The sequence below is a fragment of the Biomphalaria glabrata genome, chromosome 9 (genome assembly GCF_947242115.1).
Source record: "Biomphalaria glabrata chromosome 9, xgBioGlab47.1, whole genome shotgun sequence".
In the NCBI taxonomy this organism is placed as follows: domain Eukaryota; kingdom Metazoa; phylum Mollusca; class Gastropoda; family Planorbidae; genus Biomphalaria; species Biomphalaria glabrata.
Genome location: NC_074719.1, coordinates 33,871,601 through 33,894,790, shown reverse-complemented (window position 1 = coordinate 33,894,790; position 23,190 = coordinate 33,871,601). Strand labels below are relative to the sequence as shown.

The following is a 23,190-nucleotide window of genomic DNA, read 5'->3' as shown; positions in this document are numbered from 1 at the left end:
TGGTGCCCCCGCGCCCCCACCATACCTATACGATATTAATTTCACTGTAAATGCATGATGCATAAGACCTAATCGTCTTTTTTGAAGTAACGTCTGTATGAAATAAGATAACTAGATAAATACTTGTTTCATGCTCTTGCATCGTTTTAGGATGTAAACAAAACTGGTTGAACTGAGCATTACTATTGCTTGAAAAGAGAGACATTAACGAAGAAACTAACGAATCCAGATACGGACTGTAAAGCAGTGTTCTTTAATAATCCCAAAAATCCAAACAAATGTTTTTGCTTGTTGTGTCTGTCGACTACAAATTATCGGCAGCACTAATTCATTACCTAGTTTGTCTGCCAATAGTCTCGCCTTCCTCAAGATGTCATCCGTGAAATGTTCCTCACCATGGTTGATTTGGGTTTTGATTATGTAATTAATGTGACTGCTGGTGTGCTTTTGAGCGGCCACTTATGCTAAGATGGACAGACTGCAACATTACGGAAACTGATTCAAGAACATATGAATAAATGACTACAATTAAAACACACATCAGAAGCACACGAGAAGCAGGCATTGATTACACATAAAGCAGTTTGTCTGGTCTCACTTATGTCAGGGAGAGGTATGGCGAGAATGAATGTTAGTTTGATATTTTGGTATGATTGTTATATCCCCTTGTTATGAATGCGAAGTGTTGCACGTGTTGTGAACTAAGTGATTAAGTCTTCGTTGAATGTGCGAGAGAATGTGTTTGTCAGTAAGGTCTTGCTCCCGGTCCAGGAAGGTTGGACGTTTACTTCCTGGACTGGTATTTATGTATTTATAAGTTGATGGACTGGTGTTTTGTGTATTTCTATTTCATAAGAGTGATATAATTGTGTGCGTTATCAAGTATTAAAGTATTGTTGACATTCATGAATATAAGGAGTTAGAGTTGATGTATATTAAGTGTTCGTATTTGAGCTAAGCAAGTATTGATGACATTATTGAGTAACCAAGAAAGTATCAAGCAAGTATTATTTAATATTCAAGAAACCCCTAGTGAGCCACAGGAACCAAGTTAAGAAACACAACAAGACAAGAGACAAGCAGAGCATAGCAGCATATATATATATATATATATATATATATATATATATATATATATATATATATATATATATATATATATATATAATTCGAACCCTGACAACTTATAGTAACTATTTTAAAATGCAACAAACATTCAAAGATCTTCTCAAATTGACAGCTGACTAGAATTTTTCCTCCAAGACAAAAAGAAAATAACATTTTATCATATTCTAGGCCTTTACTAAATATAATGATAGCTATAATTATGTGGAAATGAAAAAAAAAAATCGTCACGACTACCAGCTACAGAATTTTGAATTGCAAGCAAATAATAAAGCGTGTATGGTCAGACATGAAGTACAGATTAGCTTATTCCAATTTATTACAATTATAGCTTACTCTCATAAACTATATTTCAGTGAAATCACTACATGCTAAGTTGCTTTGTATCAGATGTTAATTGATTTGAAGGTGTGAAAAACAGGCTAAAAACGGGCTAAAATTTGACTACTCAGAATTCAGAAGGATGCACTACATGGTCAGCCATCAATTCCTGATAATCCTAGGCCAATCTACTACAAAATTGATTTATCTTTACAACTGTACTTCAGTCACTAGGTGGCAGCACTACATGTTCAGTTGCTACTTTAATTGATTTTGAAAAAAATGGCTAGAGTATGGCAACTCAGAATCCAGGGGGATGCAAGTACACTACCTTGCACCCCCCTGAGGGCGCCCATGTGTATGTCTGTATGTATGTTTGTATGTATGTATGTATGTATGTATGTATGAATGTATGTATGTATTTTTGATGTATGTATGTATGTATGTATGTATTTATGTATGTATGTATGTATGTATGTATGTATGTTACGCATACAAATCAAAACCGTTTGACCAATCTTGATAAAATTTGGCATAAATATTCCTTGGGTATTAACTGGCACCTTGACGTATGTATAGTAGCCTTAAAAAAGACTTAAGACAATCAAATAAAAATTCGCCCATTTCTATGAAAGTATTACTATTTCATGGATCTAGTCGATTTTTACCTGATAGAAGATTGAAAGGATCTAGATCTAGATCTAATTTTAAGAACTACATTTTGCACAGATTGTTTTTTTACGTTGACACATGAAAATACAAAATATAGTCAATAAATTTCATTTTTTAATAAAACAAAAACTCAAATTTGTGTTTTAAAAGCATTTTTACACAAATTCGTTCCTTATATCTGCGAATTTAGACGTTCTGACGCACTTTATAATCCCATTCATTTTACATATCGGGTAAACCCGTTTTAGTTGTACTTTATATTTCATTCAGCTTGCTCTTCTTTTGTTTTTTTTTAATATAAATGTATCGGCTTAACGGGTAAACCAATTTTCGCAAAACTACTTTTATTTTCGTTGCGAAAGAAAAAAAAACTTGAAAGGAAGAAAATCTTATTTAAGCATACATAGATACAATCAACTAGCTTAGTAATACACAAACTAAGGCCCGCCGGCTAGTATATATATATATATATATATATATATATATATATATATATATATATATATATATATATATATATATACATATATATTTATGATAAAATCTACTTATATATATTTTAACCAATCTTTATATTATGTCGCCCCATTATGGTATGTTGGTCGTTCCGGTGTGTGTGTGGGGGAGGGATAGACTGCTTGAATACGCCTGGCGTCAAGGCTCCGTCCAGAATCCTTGTGTGGAAGCTAACAATGCTCCTCCAGAATTCTAGCTAGCTGTCAAGAGAACAGCCAAATACATGACTTTTTTTTCCTAAATGCTAAGAAACACTGCTATAATTCTAATATAGTCTAACTTTTTTTCTCTGAGATTAAATCACTGGCGGATCCGAGGGTGGCGCGGGAGAATTTTAATAGAGAAATCGCTCAACACGTATACAAATTCTTTATTTTGTACTATTATTATATATTAATTATTATATTAGTGCTAATAATATTAATACGTTTATACATAATGTTAGGGTTTACTGGGCATTAAGGTTAGGGCGTGAAAAAAAATCACCCCTCCACTTGAAAGGTCTGGATCCAATAGCATATTAAATGGGTAATAAAAGATATTACAATATCATTTTAAAAAATCTTTCCGCTGTAGTGTTTATATACATACAATGTTGATAGAAAAAAATAAAATAATTTTAAGAAAAATTGAAACAAAAATCAAACTGTTCAAAAAATGTTAACAGCTTAAGCTGAAATATGAAAAAAAGGTTTTATTGATCATATTAGAAAATGTTAGAAAATCCATAATTTTGCTTTTATACTGAATTGTATTATTACATTTAAAGACACAATATTAAACAGCTTTTATATCAACAATTTGAAATCACATTTACCAAAAAACATGGTATTTTTCTCCACCAAAATCACTGTAACCGAGTCCAGAATTTAAACTGCCACTGTGATAATATCGTTTATCTCCCAAAAAGTAGACAGGAGCTCCACTACATCCTGAACAAATTGAAGTAAGGTAGGTATATCTGGTTGTTAGAAAAAATGTTGTATATTTGTCCCTCCATTGACCAAAACAAATCCGTTTACTACATCCATGAGGATGTGATACCAGGAACATTAATTTATTCTCAGTGAGTGTTTTTTTATATTTTGTTTTAACTATTTGTTGGAGATGTAAAAACTGTTTCAACGATTTTTCGAGTTTGTCAACAAATGCTTCATCACAAGTAGAACAATAAAAAAATGACAAATCATTTTCTACGCTTTTATAAACATTCTTGTCATCTACATTTAGGACTATCTCTGGACTATATTCTGTATCGTAGAAAAATCTGCAGGTCGTATGACTAGCTTCAATGTTATCAAAAACAAGGCTTGCAATTGTACCAAAACCAACACTCCAATAATACTGTTTTGGGTTGTCTGAAAGTTGACATTTTAGGCATGGACATGTTTTTGCAAGGATTTTGTTAACATTTTGTACCATTCCATTTCCGGTTCTTAATTGTTGACTTCCTCTCATGTTGTACAAGGAATATGGTATTTTAGTGTTGGGCCAAAACTTTGGTCTGTGTGGACTGGTCATAGTGACATTCACTCTGACTGTAAGGTCTGCTACAGCTTTGATCAGGTTATACAAATCTTTGTCATTGAGATCTTCGGGTAAATGTTCCAAACCTAAAGTATCAACAGGTATGAAATCTAAATGACCTGGATGTCGCAAACAGTCAGCTAGATATTCATGTAGATAATCTTGTCCACCATCAGATATTTGTTGATCTTGTTGGCCTATTAGAAAATAATAATAACAGACAATTTTGAAATGCAATGATAAGTATTTATGTACATATCAAGGTAGGCACATTTTGTAGGATATCAAACATGACTTTTATTTCTTATATATATATATTAGGGGTGCACCGAAAAGTAATTTTTGATATTCGGCCGGAGCCGGATATGACCGGATAATACAATTTGATACTCAGTCGGAGCCAGAGCCGAATACCTAAGTGTCTTGTAAATAGCTTGTGTTGCTGAACATTTTACGAAACTGTTAAATCACATACCTATATTGGTTGTTTTATTTTTTTCCTTTTATATACCTTATTGTTTTAAACTCTGTTACGGATGATTTATTCAAGCTTAAAAGTATTTATAAACAGATAGGCCTATCACAAATTAATCTGTATAGCATGAGTGTGTCTGTGTATATGAACGAGACCACCAACTATAAAGGCTGTGTGTGGGATGGTCAATTTAAAATATGTTCGTATATATTTAACAAGTTACTAATGTAAATCTCTCATACGTAAAGTGCAATATGGCGTGTGGTTGGATATATGTGTTTATGAATTTTAGACCAACAACTTGGTCAGATAGACGCACGCAATAGTGTTGGGTGGTCAGTCAAAAAAGATAACACATTGGCATGGTTAGTCAAGCATATGGATAAATTATACCCGTCCACTAGTTACAGAGGTCAATGGTTTGTTTTTTGTACACTCCAGCATATTGTTTCTTTGTTTGCTAGATCTAACTGTGGTACTATTGTTCAAGTTCTTGTATGCGATTTTAAAATTTACTGTAAGGTTTTCCGTTATTTAGTAAGTCAAAAGAATTTAAACAATGAAATTAGTCTTCTTTCTAAAGGTTTTGATACAAGGCAAAAATACACACACGCAAACATGCACATCTTTGTTTTATTTTATTGTGCAAAGAACGTATCTAAGAAACAACTTCCTTCATTATTACTGCTTTTATTCGTGGTTTCAGTAACTGTTACAAAAGGGAACGATATATGGATGTCAGCCTATGGATGACAGGTGTGTAAAAGTCGTCCTAGCCTGATACACAGTGGTTAAGTACGCATCTTAAGTAAAAAAAATAGTAATAACAAGGAGTTCATTGACTGTCACAAATGATTCAGAAAATCGTTATCAAATCAAGACACTTAACTGCAGGAGTAATATTCAAGTTAACACGTTAGAAACAGTAATTTAACGGTGATATTTATTTACAATGTAATATCCTTTGTTAGCACGTTGTGCTTTTTCATTCTGGCTTATAAAAGGTAAATGTCTTTAAATAAATTGACTGTCAAGGACCAAATAAATAAAATAAAGAGTAGGGGTGTTTAGCTCTCCATTTAAAGATAGCCCTGGTCGTGTGCACCCCTAATATAGCCGGAGCCGGTGCACCTAAAATAAATATATATATATATATTTTGTAATAACTAAAGAGAGGCAACTCAACGAGGACAACGATGTTTATTTACAGGACATCACAAATACATGTAGAACAACATGTCTTGTACACAGCATCTTTACATCAGCTCTCACTTGGGCGGAAATCGTTCTCTCTCTGTCAACATCCTTCCTGTCTAGTCACTGATAGTGCGCACCTACTTTCTGCACTATCTTGGATGGTGGTGTGCATGGCAAGGTTATAACAATATATATATTGTTACGTATTTCTGATTTTCTGGCTAAATGTACTAGGCACACAAATAAAAGAAACACTGCAAAGAACTTGACGACTCAACTTTCAGCTTTAAATAACTTTATTGAATTATAACTATAACAATTCGTCACTGTAACATGTAGCGTATACGTCTTACATCGACTGTATCGACTGTAACGGCTCAAGTCCACTCTCTTCTACTGTCTCGCACAGTAGAGAACAGTATCGACGACTGTACTGACCCTTTTCACATGAACATCTCTGGTTTATAAAGAGTCCCTAATCGCTTGTCTATTGTTGCAAAAACACTGCTAGTACCCTCTGGAACAACATGGGAGGAAACATCACATCCTGTTGTTGTTTATACATGTCGATTCCAGAGGATGCCTGCTGCAGTGTCATCTCGCCGAGGTCACACGTAGTGACCTCTAACTGTCACTGTTCATTTGTCACAATGCCCCCCTTCGTAAATCTGTTCGTCCTCTGGAACAACACGTGAGGCACGTCCCATCCTGTCTTTGTTTACATGCATAGATTCCAGATAACACTCGGTGCTGTGTCATCTCGCCGGGGTCACACATAGTGACCTCTACCTGTCACTGTTCATTCGTAACACTGCCCCCTTCTTAGATCTGTTCGTCCCGAACAGATTCTATTTCACCACGGTACTGATGGAGTCGGTCAACGTGGACAACCTTCAGCTTGGACCGTGGACTTTTCTGTATCCGGTAGACCACGTTGTTTATTCTTTTTACGACACGGTATGGACCTTCCCAGTCTCTTTGGAGTTTCGAGGATCTGCCTTTTCGTCTCTGTGGGTTATAGAGCCACACTAGATCATTCTCATGGAACCCCGACGTATTGGCCCGTTTGTCATACCTCGTTTTCATCAGGTCACTGTTGGTCTTGATGTTTCTGCGGGCCAATACATGAGCATTCTCCAATCGTCTTCGGAGATTGGTGACATATTCAGTTGAAGACACTGGCGTATCTCTCGGAATCCCAAATAACAGGTCACATGGTAGACGAAGCTCACGACCAAATAACATCTTCGCTGGGGTATATCCTGTGGTGCTATGAACGGATCCTCTGTATGACATGAGGAACATGGGGATATGGCTGTCCCAGTCGTCTTGTCGGTCATCAGTAACCTTAGACAGATGTTGTTCTAGGGTTCTGTTGAATCGCTCCACCATCCCATCAGATTGCGGATGGAGAGCTGTCGTGCGAGTCTTTTCGATGCCAAGTGTCTTGCACATCTCCTGGAAAACTTTGGACTCGAAGTTCCTGCCCTGGTCAGAGTGCAACTCATTAGGTACACCAAAGCGACTGATCCAGTTATCCACGAGTGTTTCGGCCACTGTGATAGCTTCTTGATTTGGTATGGCATAAGCTTCTGGCCATTTGCTGAAATAGTCCATGACTACCAAGATGTATTTGTTTCCTTTCTTGGTTTCAGGAAATGGGCCTGCTACATCTATTGCGATCCTCTCGAATGGAACACCAACATTATACTGTTGCAAAAGACCCCTAGTTTTGCGTCGAGGGCCTTTTGCTGCCGCACATATGTCACACCTTCGACACCATTCCTCTACATCCTCTCTATATCTGAACCAGTAGAACCGCTGACGAACCTTTTCCAGAGTCTTATTGACACCAAGATGAGATCCGCTAGCGCCATTATGCATCTCTTTCAGTACTTCAGCAACTCTCACCTTCGGTAACATCAGCTGAAGGCGATTGGATGTTCCATCAGCAGATTCCCAAACTCTTTTGATGACACCATTGACTAACGTCAGCGAGTCCCACTGAGCCCAGTACGCCTTGGTGGCTACCCCCTTCTCAGAGATGTCTTTCCAATCTGGCCGTTGTCCATCTTCTTTCCATAGAAGAATGGGAGCCAGATCTTCATCTTGCATTTGGTCCTCTCGAATCCTTTTATCACACCAGGATCTGGAAACATCTACTCCGAGCCGAAGACAATTGACAGCTACCTCCTTTTCTTCAGCCCTCTTGCAGTGCTTACATTCTGCTTTGCAGGGTCGTCGAGACAGTGCATCAGCATTTTGGTGAATTTGCCCTTTTCGGTGCTTAGTTTCAAATTCATAGGTTTGAAGACGTTCGATCCACCTTGCCACCTGACCTTCAGGGCTCTTAAACGAAAGCAACCATTGCAGAGCTGCGTGATCTGACCTTAAGATAAATTTCTGCCCGTATAGGTACTTGTGGAAATGTTTTATTGCATCCACAGCAGCCAGCAATTCACGTCTCGTCACACAGTAGTTCCTTTCAGCTCTCGATAGGCTTCGACTGAAGTATGCGATGACTCGTTCAGTTTCATCCACCTTTTGGGACAAGACTGCGCCTATTCCAGTGTTGCTTGCATCTGTGTCGAGTATGAATGTCTTCCCTGGAATGGGGTAGGCCAATACTGGTGATGAGGATAGTGTGTTTTTCAGCCTCTCGAAAGCTTCTTGACATTCAGATGTCCAAATAAATGGCCTCTTTTGCTCTGTCAGTTGATGAAGGACCTTACAGATGTTTGAGAAATTTGGCACGAAACGTCGGTAGTATGTACAGAGTCCCAAGAAACTTCTCAGCTCATGGATATTACTTGGCGTAGGCCATCGTTTCACTGCCTCAACTTTGTCAGGGTCAGTGCTGACTCCGTCATTTGACACAATGTGACCAAGGTACTTAACGTTTTTCCTGAATAAGGAACACTTCTTTGGGCTGAGTCTCATTCCCGCACTTCTTATCCGTTGAAATACTTCCTTCAGATTTGCAAGGTGCTCTTCAAACGTTTTGCCAATGACAATAATGTCATCAAGGTAAACAAGGCATGTAGTCCAATGAAGTCCTCGTAAAACCCTCTCCATCAATCGTTCAAAGGTGGCTGGTGCGTTGCAGAGACCGAATGGCATCACAGTAAATTGCCAGAGGCCATTGCCAGCAGAGAAGGCGGTTTTCTCTCTATCATTGGGATGCATTTCAACTTGCCAATACCCACTCTTTAGGTCGAGAGTAGAAAATACCTGGGACCCTGCAAGCGTGTCCAAAGTATCGTCGATTCTAGGAAGTGGATAACTATCTTTATGTGTGACTTCATTCAGAGCTCTGTAATCTACACAAAATCGCATAGATCCATCCTTCTTCTTTACTAAGACAATAGGCGAACACCAAGGACTATTTGAGGGCTCAATGATTCCTTGCTGCGTCATGCCCTCTATCATGTCCATAGCTTCTTGTTGCTTTGCTAGCGGCAAGCGACGTGGTGGCTGTCGAATCGGTCTGGTGTTTCCAGTGTCTATTCGATGTTGTACCATGTTTGTCCGTCCGCAGTCTGTTTCATCAGATGGCAGAATATCTTCAAACTCAATGATCAACTGTTCCGCTTTGCTGAACTGCTCATCTGATAAATTCACTTTCATTTCTGTCAGGAGCTTGGTAATTTGTGGATTGAAAGGTTTGGTGGAATTAACGATCGTGATATCATTATTACAGTTTCTTATCAGGTCAAGAGTATTACATATTGCGATGGGGCTGTCTTTCTCTAGATGTCTCTCCTGTAGGCCGAGGTTCATGATTCTGACGGGCACCTTTTGATCTTTTCCGACAAGGACCAATGTTTTTCCTACTGCCATTCCGCTGTTGTCATTTTCAATGCCTTCCACTATCGCCGTCATCGTTGCAGTTTGACCATGCTCTAACTTTCCCCAGATAATTGCTTCAGACTGAGCTGGCAAACTTGTATCTTCTGTTAAAAGGATTCTTCTTATTTGACCATTCTCTTCATCTTCATCCCCGAGCAAGGGAATCTCAACATCACCACATTTCAAAGTACCACCTCCGATGTTCAGAGAGAATTCACATTTCTGCATAAAATCGAGCCCAATAATACAGTCATCCGTAATGTTAGCGATCAGAAATTCATGTATAAATGACTGATGCCCGAGCTCAAAGTTTATATTTGTCAGTCCATGTATAGGCATCATCTCTCCACTGGCCGTCTTCAAGGAGTAAGAGTTCACTCTCTTGATTTCGTTCTTTTTGACAATGTCTGGACGAATGACTGAACGTGAGGCACCAGTATCTAGAAGAAAACGGTAATTTCGAGATCCAATTCTACCATTGATGTACAGACTTTTATTCTTCCCTAACACAGCGACTGGAATTATAGTTGCAGGGGCTGTCATGTTCTTGATCGCCGATTTTTGCCCCATAAAACCGGCGAAAGTTAGTTTCCCTGGTAGACATGAGCACCTGACCTTGCATCTGTCTCCGGTCTGTGCTGATACTCTGTTTGTCGGGGAAATCTTCTCGTGCAGTTCCTTTGTAGATGGCCAGGTTCTCCACAATTCCAACAACGTACACTGGTTCTATTCTGTCCTTCTTGCTTCTTATTTGGTCTGCGTTCTTCTAGCACTTCAGTTACCCTTCTGAGAAGTTGTGTAAGATCTTCTTCTTGGACTTCCAGCATACGCCCATGATGGATATTCTTAGAGGCGTCTTTGGCGGCTTCATAGGAGAGGGCGTAGACCAGAGCTTCGCTGGATTTGCGCTTACCACTGATTCTTATTGCCTTCTTCAGTTCTGGATCTCGAATAGCATCAATGAATGCATCAGTGATAATGACGTCCAGAAAGTCTTGTGCTGCTGTTGGATATGCCAAATGAGCAAGACGTTCTATGTCCGCCTCTAGCTCTTGCAAGGTTTCACCGGAGCGTTGTTGTCGGGTTTTCAACTGAACTCTATAAACTTCTTGTAAATGTTCGTCTCCGTAACGGAGCTCCATAGCCTTAACAATGGCAGCGTAATCTTGTTGATTTGTTATTGACTGAAGCAGTTCTGCTGCCTTCCCTCTTAAAGCTAACACCAGAGCAGTCGCTTTCTCTTCTTCAGTGTTCCAGTTATTAACCTTGGCCGCTGCCTCAAACTGTCTTTTGTAAACAGTCCATGAGATGGATCCATCAAACACAGGCGGCTTTATCTTCCCAGAGATTTCGGGCACTAATGTTTTTGTTCTAGTACCCCGTTCCTTACTCAGTCGTTCTTGGACATGAGTCCTTATCTCTTCCATTTCTTTTTCCACAGTGTTGACTCTCTGGTCAATCTTCTCGTTCATAGAGCTCATCTGTTCATTTACGTTTTCATTCATGGCGTTTATTTTCTTGAGGCTCTCCTTCATTAAGTCCATCTGGCCCTGCATGTTACTCAGGATCTCTGTCATATCTGGGTTTAATTCAAATATGTATTCATCTGGATCTTGATCTTCCTCAATAAGGGCCTGTCTTAGGCGTTCTGTTAGTGTTTCTTTGTTACCATTGAGCTGCAGACCTCTCTCACGAAGTTCTTGCCTTAATTCTTTGACCAACAGCTGGTTAAGTAGTTTCCTCGAAGACATTTCAGCCAGAAAAACATCCCACTTCTGACACCAATTGTTACGTATTTCTGATTTTCTGGCTAAATGTACTAGGCACACAAATAAAAGAAACACTGCAAAGAACTTGACGACTCAACTTTCAGCTTTAAATAACTTTATTGAATTATAACTATAACAATTCGTCACTGTAACATGTAGCGTATACGTCTTACATCGACTGTATCGACTGTAACGGCTCAAGTCCACTCTCTTCTACTGTCTCGCACAGTAGAGAACAGTATCGACGACTGTACTGACCCTTTTCACATGAACATCTCTGGTTTATAAAGAGTCCCTAATCGCTTGTCTATTGTTGCAAAAACACTGCTAGTACCCTCTGGAACAACATGGGAGGAAACATCACATCCTGTTGTTGTTTATACATGTCGATTCCAGAGGATGCCTGCTGCAGTGTCATCTCGCCGAGGTCACACGTAGTGACCTCTAACTGTCACTGTTCATTTGTCACAATGCCCCCCTTCGTAAATCTGTTCGTCCTCTGGAACAACAAGTGAGGCACGTCCCATCCTGTCTTTGTTTACATGCATAGATTCCAGATAACACTCGGTGCTGTGTCATCTCGCCGGGGTCACACATAGTGACCTCTACCTGTCACTGTTCATTCGTAACACTATATATATTTACATATATATATATATATATATATATATATATATATATATCATGGGCGTAGCCTGGGGGGGGTTGGGGTTCAACCCCCCCACCGAAATGAAATCCCCCCGGGGGGGGAGGGGGAGACGGACTTTAGTGACTGCTTTTTACTTTGATTTTGTTTATTTTAGGTGAGATTTTAATACTAAACCATCACTTGCCCTAGCGCAGAAAAGGGGGTTTTGAGTTTAAAAAAATAATGCAAACGATAATCCCCAAATTCCAAGAGCATAGCTGAGGAAGATTTTGATTTTGCCCCCCCCCCCCTCCGAAATTTACTATAAACCGCCTCTTCAATATAAAAAAAAAGATTACACACTCAAAAATCTTTGAGAGTAACCAAAGGGGTTTTAAGTTTAAACCCCTCTTCAGCGGGGTTTGAAGCGAAAAAATATCTCTTATATAAAAAAATGCAATTTACACACTCAAAATGCTATGAGAGTAGCCAAAAGGGTTTTAAGTTTAAACTCCCTTTCATAGGGGTTTGATGCTAAAAAATGCCTCTTCAATATAAAAAAAGTAAATTAAACACTAAAAATTCTTTGAGCTTACCCAAGCCAAAGGGGAGATTTAAGTTTAAACCCCCCTCCTCCAGTTTAACACCACTCAGATTTTTTTAAGTTTTAAATCCCCCTGCAGAGAGTTTTGAGGTTGAAAAACCCCTATCTTCAATATCACTCTAAATCAAACTACAGTCACCAAATTCTATGAGCGTAGCTCAATGGGATTTTGAAAATGATAAAAAGTTAAAAACCCCACAACAGATGATTTTGACGATACAACTTCACTTTTCGATATAAAATCTAAAGCAAACTACAGTTACCTCCAAGAGAGTAGCCAAGAGAGGTTACAAAATTTCTACCAGTAGCTGTTCTCCATTAATAAAGTGCAGTAGATAGCCATCTGCCTAATTGAAAAAGACTAAATGTGGCTCAACAAAGATGGCTAAGACGGATTTTAGGAGTCAGTTATAGAGATCGGGTCTCAATCAAGGAAATGCTATGCCGAACTGAGAGTCGACTCCTTGTTAAGGTTGTGACAGAGGTTTGAAGGAAAAGGAATTCCTACAAAATTAATTCCGAATAATAGGAGTTGCAATGACATGGAGGCCATTACGAGGAAATCGCAAACAGGAACATCCTATTACAACTTCACGCCATACTTTCATAGAGGTCCTCAGAGCAGGTGTGAAGAGACTTCAGACATTGCCAGCGACAGATTTTTGTGGAAACAGCTTGCCATCCACCGAGCCGAACGGCGCGGGAGGATCTACATGAGTAAGAATAGCACGGGTTTTGAAATAAAACTTTTAATAGCAGAATATTGCACAGTAGATATCTCAGAATATGCATTTTTTAGGCTTTCAATGCCAGAAATATTGCTTGGCGGCGGGGCTTCGCCCGCGATGGAGGGAGCTCGAAGCGCTCTCCCAGACCCCATTACTGGTGCGGGCGGGAAGTCTACTAATTTTCCACTAACAAGAAAAACTTATTCAAGGGTATAATAAACGTCATCTAAAAGAATGAAGAGTCGGAATATAATAAAAATTAATTATATATATACACACACAAAATATATATATATATATATATATATATATATATATATATATATATATATATATATATATATATATACATATATATATATATATATATATATATATAGCGAAGGGGGGGGGGAGAAAAAAATCCCCCCCTAAACCCCCCACCCACGAAAATCGTACAATATTCCTTAGAAACTACAAGAATAAAACGTCGCAACAACTCTATTCAGGCTCTTTGCAAATAGCAACACTAATAACCTACAAAAATCGACAACTCAAGACTCGTAACTTTACACTTTAATACCAATTAAATCGTAGCCAGTACTGTACAACTTACTAGTACATCCAGAACTTTTGAGTAGGCAGGGCGATTTTTCCCAAACGCTAACCCTAATGCCAAGTAAACCTTAACCTTTGTAAAAAAGGAATATATACAAAATTGTCCTAGCATGTGGAATAATAACTTTGCCTTTATTTTTGTCTAAGTATTTTGTTATGTTTTGTTTTTCTATTTGTAAAGTATGGTTTAGTGTTTTTGTTACTTTTCTTTTTAGCGGCCCCCGAAATGGGAAAAGACGTTATTAGTTTTGTGTGAAATGTCTGTCCGTCTGTCCGTCCGTCCCGTTTAGATCTCATTAAACTAGAAAAGATATCCGACATCACGATATTTTAGACCATTCAAAGTTCTGATGCAACGGCTACTTTTTTTTCTGAAAGCGAAAAATCTAATTTTTAAAATCAGTTATGCAAGCAGTTTTTGAAAGAGAAAAAGCTAATTAGTATGCATTATAAGTGAGACCTAATTTAAAACGAATAGTAATATTGTAAAGTTCATATTCTTGAACTTTTATTTATAGCAGATTTTTTTAATTTTTTTTTTTTTTGAGTATTCGAATTAGAGATTAAGCCTTTCATAACAATCACATCAAATATAAGACTCAGTTAGGCCAGGAGAGGCGCGTTAGTTGAGCGGTAAAGCGCTTAGATTCCGAACCGGGGGTCCGGGGTTCGAATCCTGGTGAAGACTGGGATTTTCAACTTCGGAATCTTTGGACACCTCTGAGTCCACCCAGCTCTAATGGGTACCCGACATTAGTTGAGGAAAAGTAAAGGCGGTTGGTCGTTGTGCTGGCTACAGGACACCCTCGTTAACCGTAGGCCTCAAAAACAGATGAACTTTACATCATCTGCCCTATAGACCACAGGGTCTGAAAGGGGAACTAGTTAGGCCAGGTTCACAACTAACTTTGCATTCACTTGCACCTATCCTTTGATCTGCTGGACCGTTGGGGCTTTACACAAGATCTGTTAACCTTTTTCCTCCATTCTTATCTCTGATTTGTCTTTGATATAATTTCATTTGGATTTTCTTTCTGAAAATATTGAAGCCTGCCTGGGTGGACAACTTCGGGGGCCGATTTTAAGTTTGTGTTTCCACACAAACTGTCTTTGTAACCTTGTTTTATTCTATCCTTGAGTTTGAGTTTTTAATCTGCGTAACGTCTTCTTCTTATTAGTACTCATTTTTATGTTGGAGCGTTTAGATGACTAGACCAATACATGAGATGAACTGCTCAGTGGTTTCCAAATCAGGAAGCTCTCCATATAGTTTTCTTTCTATTGGGTTGTTTAGGGGCAAGCATTTTGGTAAAGAGAGCAGTTTTGTAGGATATTGTCGGCATTCTCTGGTAATACTCCACATGGGTAGATTTTACTGGCTCCAATTTTGAGCTTCCGGTAATATGTTGTTGCATTTTGTTGTGTTCGGTCCTAAGTCGAAACAGTAGACGTTGATCTTGTCGGGATAGCTTATAATAAGCATCATCTTTCTTGTGATTTGGATGAGAGATTGTCCATTTTTTTTTTTACTATTAGTATCTTCATTTCTTCTGAATAGAGTGCAGAGTTTAATTGTGAGTTTGTTCTCTCAATCTTGCCGAGTGTGTCAGCCTTCTCATTTCCTTCTAGTTGTATATGAGCTGGTATCCATTGAATAACAGTTTTTTGTTGTTGTTGATTATCTTTCCATTCCCTCGGTACTTTACCCTGATAAAGAGATGCCTGAAAAAGTATTTTAACACTGGTGCTAGCCTATGACTGTTTGAGCAAACTATCTGGAATTTTTTCAGGTCCAGATGCTTCATCTCAAACACTTTTTCCTATGGCTGTGGAGCCTCATTTTGAAAAGGTGGCTTTCGCTTCCGTGCTAGAGGAGACGGGCATTTTCCGTATGGGACGCTTTTCCTCAAGAGCTGAGGCCCATGTTTTCTCGCTGTCCATAGATTTCTTGGTCACCGTCTCTGTTCAACTAGTGCGGTCTAATTATAATGTTCGGATACTTAAAAATCAATTGTAAATGCGTGATATTAGTGTGATCTACTCAATGCTACATTATACACTCAAAGAATCTGCTCGTAAAATAACACAATAATTAATAGTAGATCAATTCTTTCAAAATGAAATTACAAAAGAAGAATTGCTATCTTAAAATAAGAATTGCAATAAAATTATTATTAATTTATAAAATAGTTCCAAAAGTTGAAATAAATGTATAATAATAAATCTACAATAGAACTTTTTGGCCATGATGACTCACGTAATCACTGATAATCACTAATTCTCACACTTTCCGTTGACAAATAATTACAAAAATTGAACGAGCTGTTTTTAAATGAAGCCTACAAAAATTATGCCTTTTTCAACATCGATAAATCGAAGTGATTAAATTTACCAGAACGATTATTATAAGAATATTTGACCCATTATTTGTACAGTCAGTGTTAGGTGTTGCCAATTGTACAGTATTAGCTGAAATTTATTGTACATTAAACTATAACGTTATTTTAGAACCCTGAAAGGTCAAGTTCTTTAGTTGGTTTTGTCGTATGGAGCAGTTGCAGAGAGCATGTATTGTAAAATTCATGACAATTTTTTTGAATGAAATCAATTGTAAATATTTTTGTTAACAACTATTAATGTTTAGTTTTTAGCTAGCCAATTTTCGCTAATCTATAATTTGCAAAAATTAGACAACATATAAACATTACTAAAATTTCAGAATTTTTAATTTACCTATGACATGATAACATTTGTCATTGCATTTCACATCAGATTGACCAGTGTTTTCACAGTAAAATTCTGAAAATGAAGTGGTATATTACACTTTCAATTTCCTGTTTTAAAATAACTTAATTTTTACTAACGTACGAAATGTTTTAAACCACTACAATTAACCAATGTAAATTAATATTTTGCCCTTTTATGTTTGATAGTAAAAGAAAATACTATCTAAATTTTTTTATCAGTAGAAGAAATTAAAAAACAAAAACTCTGATTGACCAAATAAATGCGAACGATCATTACTTTTTCAAACTTATTGAAGTATAAACTTACCTTTTTCTCTAAATCTTGTAAATTCCATTTGAAGATTTCTTATTTTGAAAAAAAGTTTTCCTAGTTAAAAAATAAATGTATTAATAAATAAATAAATAAATAAATAAATAAATAAATAAATACAATATATATATATATATATATATATATATATATATATATATATATATATATATATATATATATATATATATATATATATATTTCGTCCATCGTAGTTCGATGATGACCACTTTGTCATCCAGGGAGCTGAGGGGTTATAAGGTATCTAGGAGGGTTAGCACCTCTAGTGGACAGGCAGTCGTACCCTCTTTTGAGGGTGGCCTGGCTCACTCTTGGTCTTCGTCCCCACTCAGCTCTCACCTGTGGCTCCCAGAAGCTGTAACATGTGCAGCGGCCACACCTCGGAAACGGCTTTGACTGGCCGGCTAAACCAGGTAGAGGGTATCTGACGTGTCCATGGCACTCAGTACACTGAGGTTTTGTCAAACCTAGCTTGTGAAGTCTTGACTTGGCGGCATGTGCGTAACGTCACAAAACTAGACTGATCGGACAGGCAAATACCAGCACAGTGCTGTGGAGCGCTCTAGAGCAGGACAAGACACACAGAAAGTCTCTGGTCATCCACTGCACCCAAACTTGTACCCGGACGTCTTGACCAAATCTTGCTTCCTCAAAAGGATGGGAATTAGGGCGAGAGAGTGAGGTCGACGTGTTGCGCGAATCCTCCTCACTTTAATACAAATTCCAGCGCAAGTCACTTGTCATAAATATATATATATTTATATATAGAGAGAGAGAGAGAAAAAAAAAGAGAGAGAGAGAGAAATTTTATTACAATTCTTATTTTAAGTTTTAAGATAGCAATTCTTCTTTGTTGGTAAAACCTTAACACAGATTTTCCGAAAACGGTTCCTACGATTTTCTTAAAAAAAAAACTACTATTGATGTTTAGCTTTGATAAAAAAAAAATTACTAGGTAATTGGCCACACTTGGAAAACTGTAGTTAAACAGTTATTTATTTTTAAAAAACATCTTTTAAAATTGAATTTTGTCTTCAAAATATTGTATCTTGAACAGATACGCCTGCAGGTTTTTCAGGAGAGGTCCACTGGTGATACTGGCCTCCTCGTGGCAGACCTTGGAAACGCTGCGAACATCGTTGGCAGTGGCCAACTGTGATTCCCTTCGCCTACAGTTTTTAAGGCCAAGTGGATGTCAAATCCAGGGGGTCCAACCCAATGTGTGGGTGCCTGGTTAAAAGTTGGATTGGGGTGTGCCGGTATGCGAGCCACGACCCATATACGCCGTGCGCACTAGAAGGTACGTTTCCAGATGCACGATATTGCATCAAGTCGCCACGCTGACGGCGAACTATCTGGCGGTGTGAAAAACGAGTCTAGACAATCTCTCATTATACAGACAAGGTATACGCGTCAGCGCGACGAAGGAAGCTAGCCCAGCAATCACAAGTTCCTGGGTAGGTAGCATTTGGTCCCAGCTGAGGAGATCTTTCCTAAGTCTAACATGCAACCAGTTTTGCCCACGTCGGGTATTTCACTCACATGGCTTTACAAAATATATCTTATAACCCCGAGTATGGGCAGGACTCAATGGATAGGCCCTGTTCTACCGATCCTGGCGACGGGTTGGTGTTCGAAAAAATTGTTTCCGTCGTCGATCTCCAAGATGTCCGCCTACTTAGCTTACCGGTACTGACAGCAAAAACTATACAAGGATTGTTGCCGGGTGGCCAACGCCCTTCGACGCAAGTCGAGCCAAGCTACTCTACAGAAACCACGGACCGGGACGTCGTGACCCCCATACAAAATGTGACTCGGAAAAGCTCGGAAAAAAAACAAGTGGGACGGTCTCTCTATACTAAATTACGGTAAAGGTAATGGGCAACTCAGAATCATATCATTTAACGCGAACAGGCAACTGCGGTCAAGAAGCCTAAAATTGAGAGACTGTTGTCGGAATTCGAGATTGATGTGTTCTTGGTGTAGGAAGCTGGCAACGCTGGGAGGAAACGTAGCTGTGTGCCCTCGCTATCGAGCTTTATTGCCTTTACCTGTTCCTGTGTAGAATGCCAGAAGCAAGCTAGTCATTTTTCTCAGGAATCCATTACTTGCTCGTGTAAAGGATTCTGCCTCACGGGGATACGGTGAGACCGACACACTCTTGGTTGAAATATTTAAGGATGGACAGAGATTTGAATGCCTAAATGTCTATAATCCACCGCGAAGTGTCTTTACACTTAATGAAAAGAGCCTCTAAAGCACCAGGACGGTAGTGGCGGGTGATTTCAATGCCAAAATCCAGGTTCTAGGTTGTTGGACAACCGATCTCTCGGGACAGAAGGTACTCGACTTATGCGACGTAACAAATTTGGTTCTCCTCAACGACGTTAATTCCCCAACAACATTCATTCACTCAGGGCATGGAGGGGAGTCGAAACCAGATTTATGCCTGGTGTCTGCGGACGTAGAGTCGACTGGACGTCCTTGGAGATTTGGGATCGGATCATCTGCCGCTCATGGTCACAATTGATCTCGGGACGACAACGAAATCTGTCTGCCCCAAACGTAAGTGGATGTACGCGAAGCCAGACTGGCAACGTATCAAGAGTGTATCGGATGCGCTCCTTGAAAAACTTGATATTGATTTTGAGGGAATTGACGCAACTAACGGATTCTTAGTGAAGGCTCTTTTATCGGCAGCTTGCAGGTCCATTACGAGAAAAAAGGCAAGCGCAAGTACCGGTCATTTTGATCACGAAAGTTAGCATGTCTTGTCAGGCAACGAAAAGCGGCACGAAGAAGGCATGCTAGACAGAAAACAGAAGAGACGAGACGAGCTTACAACAAACTCAAGGCATTAGTAAGAGATACAGTGCCAGAAGAATCGGATACTTGTTCAAACCTGAACCTTGCGGATGGACGGCAGGCGTGGAAATTGCTAAACAACTTGGCTGGAGTGGGGGAACCGAGAATAGCGGAACCCTTACAAACATCAGGTGGCCCTATTATAACTGATAAGAAGAGAGCTGAGACTTTAAACAAACACTTTGCTGGAGTCTCTAAAGCTCATAAAAAAACTTCCGTGTCGATGGCCCGCGGTCGTGTTAGAAGAGCCAAAGAAAAACGTAGGTGGGTCGAAAGCGAGGCTGGGACGGAGAATTTTTGTAAACCCTTTACAATGATGGAGGTGGCTTTCGCTATTAAAAAGGATAGATTACACAAGGCAGTAGGGCCAGATGGTATCAGCGCTAGGTTGCTAAAAAACCTTGGAACGGTTGGCCTCCTAAAACTACCCGGCTTACTAAATTAGACCTGGGCTCAAGGGGATTTTCCAATGGCGTGGAGATTGACTACCATTGTTTCTATTTAAAAAATGGGAAGAATGCAAACAGCCCTGAGAGCTACAGACCAATTTCCGTCACATCGTGTGCGGGGAAGGTTGCGGAGAGAAACATTAACCGACGGCTTACGTGGTTCACTGAATTTCACAAACTTATTTGCCAGGAGCAGGATGGTTTCAGACAAAAACGCAGTACGATGGACCAAGTGACGGTCTTTATGCAAGAGTAGCGGACGGGTTCCAGAGAGGTGGAGGGAGAAGGGTGAGTCGACACTTGCAGTCTTTCTCGATTTAAAACAGGCGTACGATAGAGTTTGGAGGCAAGGCTTTTTGCTTAAATTGATGAACCTTGGGATAAACTCCAATATGTATCGATAGATAAAAAACTTCCTAATGGACAGGTTAGTTCAGACACGTCCAATAAGAAAGTATTAGAACAGGGGTTGCCTCAGGGCTCGTCGCTCTCATGCTCGCTTTTTTAAAATATACATAAACGACTTGACCGAACGCCTGGGAGGTCTGCATTGGCTCTAGCTGCATAGCTCCAACGTGACTTAGACACGGTTTCTTGCTACACACGATTGTGGAACACGGAAGTAAACTGCGCCAAAACAGTCTGGACCCTCTTCACTCTTGGCCAAGGCATTTACAAAGAAAACATCTACCTCACGACATGGGCTGTGGTCGATGGAGGTGGGGGTCTATCGGTGGGAGCGACAGTGGGTTTATATTGCCAACTCAACGGAGCCATCTGCGTTGTAGCCTGCGTACGTCTCTTTCCCCTTCTGCTCCAGCTGATCTTCTTTTGGTTATGGGCACGTCGTTTTCGTTGTCCGACCTTTCTCTCAGTCACCACCGACGGCTGCCACACCACATGCCACATCACTTGCCAAGAAGCGAGGCATTGGATGTCATGGCGGTGGTCATCAAGACCGCTGTTCCAACACTTGGCTTCAGCAGACTCTCTCGATGATTTCAATCGATTGAGGTAGAGGCCTCAGGAGGTCAGGTCAGCATGGTACCCATTAATTCATCAGTCTTTCTAAGCAAGGTTACCAATGGATTCATCCGTCTTGCTAAGCATTGTACACATCGATTCATCTGTCTTACCATGGTACCCATTGATTCAACAGTCTTTGTAGCGTGGTATCCATCGATTCATCTGTCTTACCATGGTACCCATTGATTCAACAGTCTTTGTAGCGTGGTATCCATCGATTCATCTGGCTTGCTAAGCATGGTACCCAACGATTCATCTGTGTTTCTCAGCATGGTACATATCGCCTATTTGAGTTCGCTTAAGAGCTCTACGATATCTGGTTTGAGCTCAAACAAGTACGTGTTTGGATCTACCTCTTCATCCACCAGGGCTTGTCGGAGACGTTCTTTAAGAGTTTCGTTGTTCCTTTCGTAGCACTTCAGTCCTCGCCATTTCAGCTCTTGTTCCAGTTATTGCAGATTCAGATCTAGCAGTTTTACAGAAGCCACATCTGACATCAGTGTTACGATTCTCTCCTAATCAAGCCTTCTGTAAACATTGCTAAACACGTCAAAACAAAAACCTGACAATATAGCACACTAAATTGTATTACTGACCAATGTCACATGTCAACTGATAACACACAGTTAACCCTATCGCGTCGCCAATAGGGTTACAACAATATATATATATATATATGTATATATATATATATATATATATATATATATATATATATATATATATATATATATATATATATATATATATATGTGTGTATATATATATATATATATATATATATATATATATATATATATATATATATATATATATATATACAGAGAGAGAGAGGGAGAGTGAATGCTAAGGAATGTGATGTTGCTTGTTCAGACTGTCTTGAGGTCAACTATGGATGACTGTTGAATTTCAACCAATTACTCTGCAAGCGTTTGTGTATAATTGTTCGGGTGTATTCCGTGTAGTTGAACAACAAGCCAGACAAACAAGTAAACATCTGTTTTAACTAATGAAGAGATGTAGTCAACACTGATAAACAACTTCACATAGATTTATTCTAATAAAAGGCCACAGTAGAAGTCTCTGTCACTAAACACGACGTTACCCTGGAGTATTCTATCGCTAACTGATTTTCCGGTCTCTAACCCAACATATCCCAAACGTCACTAGTCCCGTTCAATATGCGTCTTCTATGGTGCGTCGCTAAATAACTAATCTATATAAATAAGGTGTCTAACAGGAAATTAAATAACATATCAATGGAATTTTTTATACTAACGGTTTTGAATTTTAATCTAGTTTTTCTTTTTAACCAGAAAGCTATATTTGTTTTAATAATAATGTACACAACTTGTTTACTTTGAGAATCTTCTTTTCCGATGATGTTTTCAAACTTTTTGCTCAACTCTTTTTGTTTTTTAAACAATTCTTCTATCTTGGTATGAACATCCAGCTGAAAAAAAATTATATTAATTTAAATTTATTATAATACTGGATACTAGATAGTTAACGCTAGTGAAAGACGCTAAAGGGCGATGCAATAATATACTACAATTTTCTTTGTACAATTGCTTTTTTTCAGATTGAAAATTCACCAACTCAAAAAAAAAACAAGGTTACAAAGACAGTTTGTGTGGAAACACAAAACTTAAAATCGGCCCCCGAAGTGATCCTCGCAGGCAGGCTTCAATATTTTCAGAAAGAACGTCCAAATAAAATTATATCAGAGACAAATGAGAGATAAGAATGGAGAAAGAAGGTTGA

At 38.8% G+C, this 23,190-nt stretch overlaps 1 protein-coding gene across 2 annotated transcripts in view; it reads right to left on the bottom strand.

Moving 5' to 3' along the window:
- Positions 1 to 3,308: 3,308 nt before the first annotated feature.
- The window catches only part of LOC106068248 (uncharacterized), a 44,187-nt gene continuing 24,305 nt past the window's right edge, over positions 3,309 to 23,190 (bottom strand). For both annotated transcript variants that reach the window (XM_056040724.1, XM_056040725.1), the window contains 4 exons: positions 22,786 to 22,879; positions 17,063 to 17,122; positions 16,742 to 16,807; positions 3,309 to 4,358 (listed from right to left, as the gene is read on the bottom strand). In XM_056040724.1, coding sequence (XP_055896699.1) covers positions 3,448 to 4,358; positions 16,742 to 16,807; positions 17,063 to 17,122; positions 22,786 to 22,879 — 1,131 coding nt within the window. In that variant the 3' untranslated portion in view covers positions 3,309 to 3,447. The remainder of the gene's footprint in view (positions 4,359 to 16,741; positions 16,808 to 17,062; positions 17,123 to 22,785; positions 22,880 to 23,190) is intronic.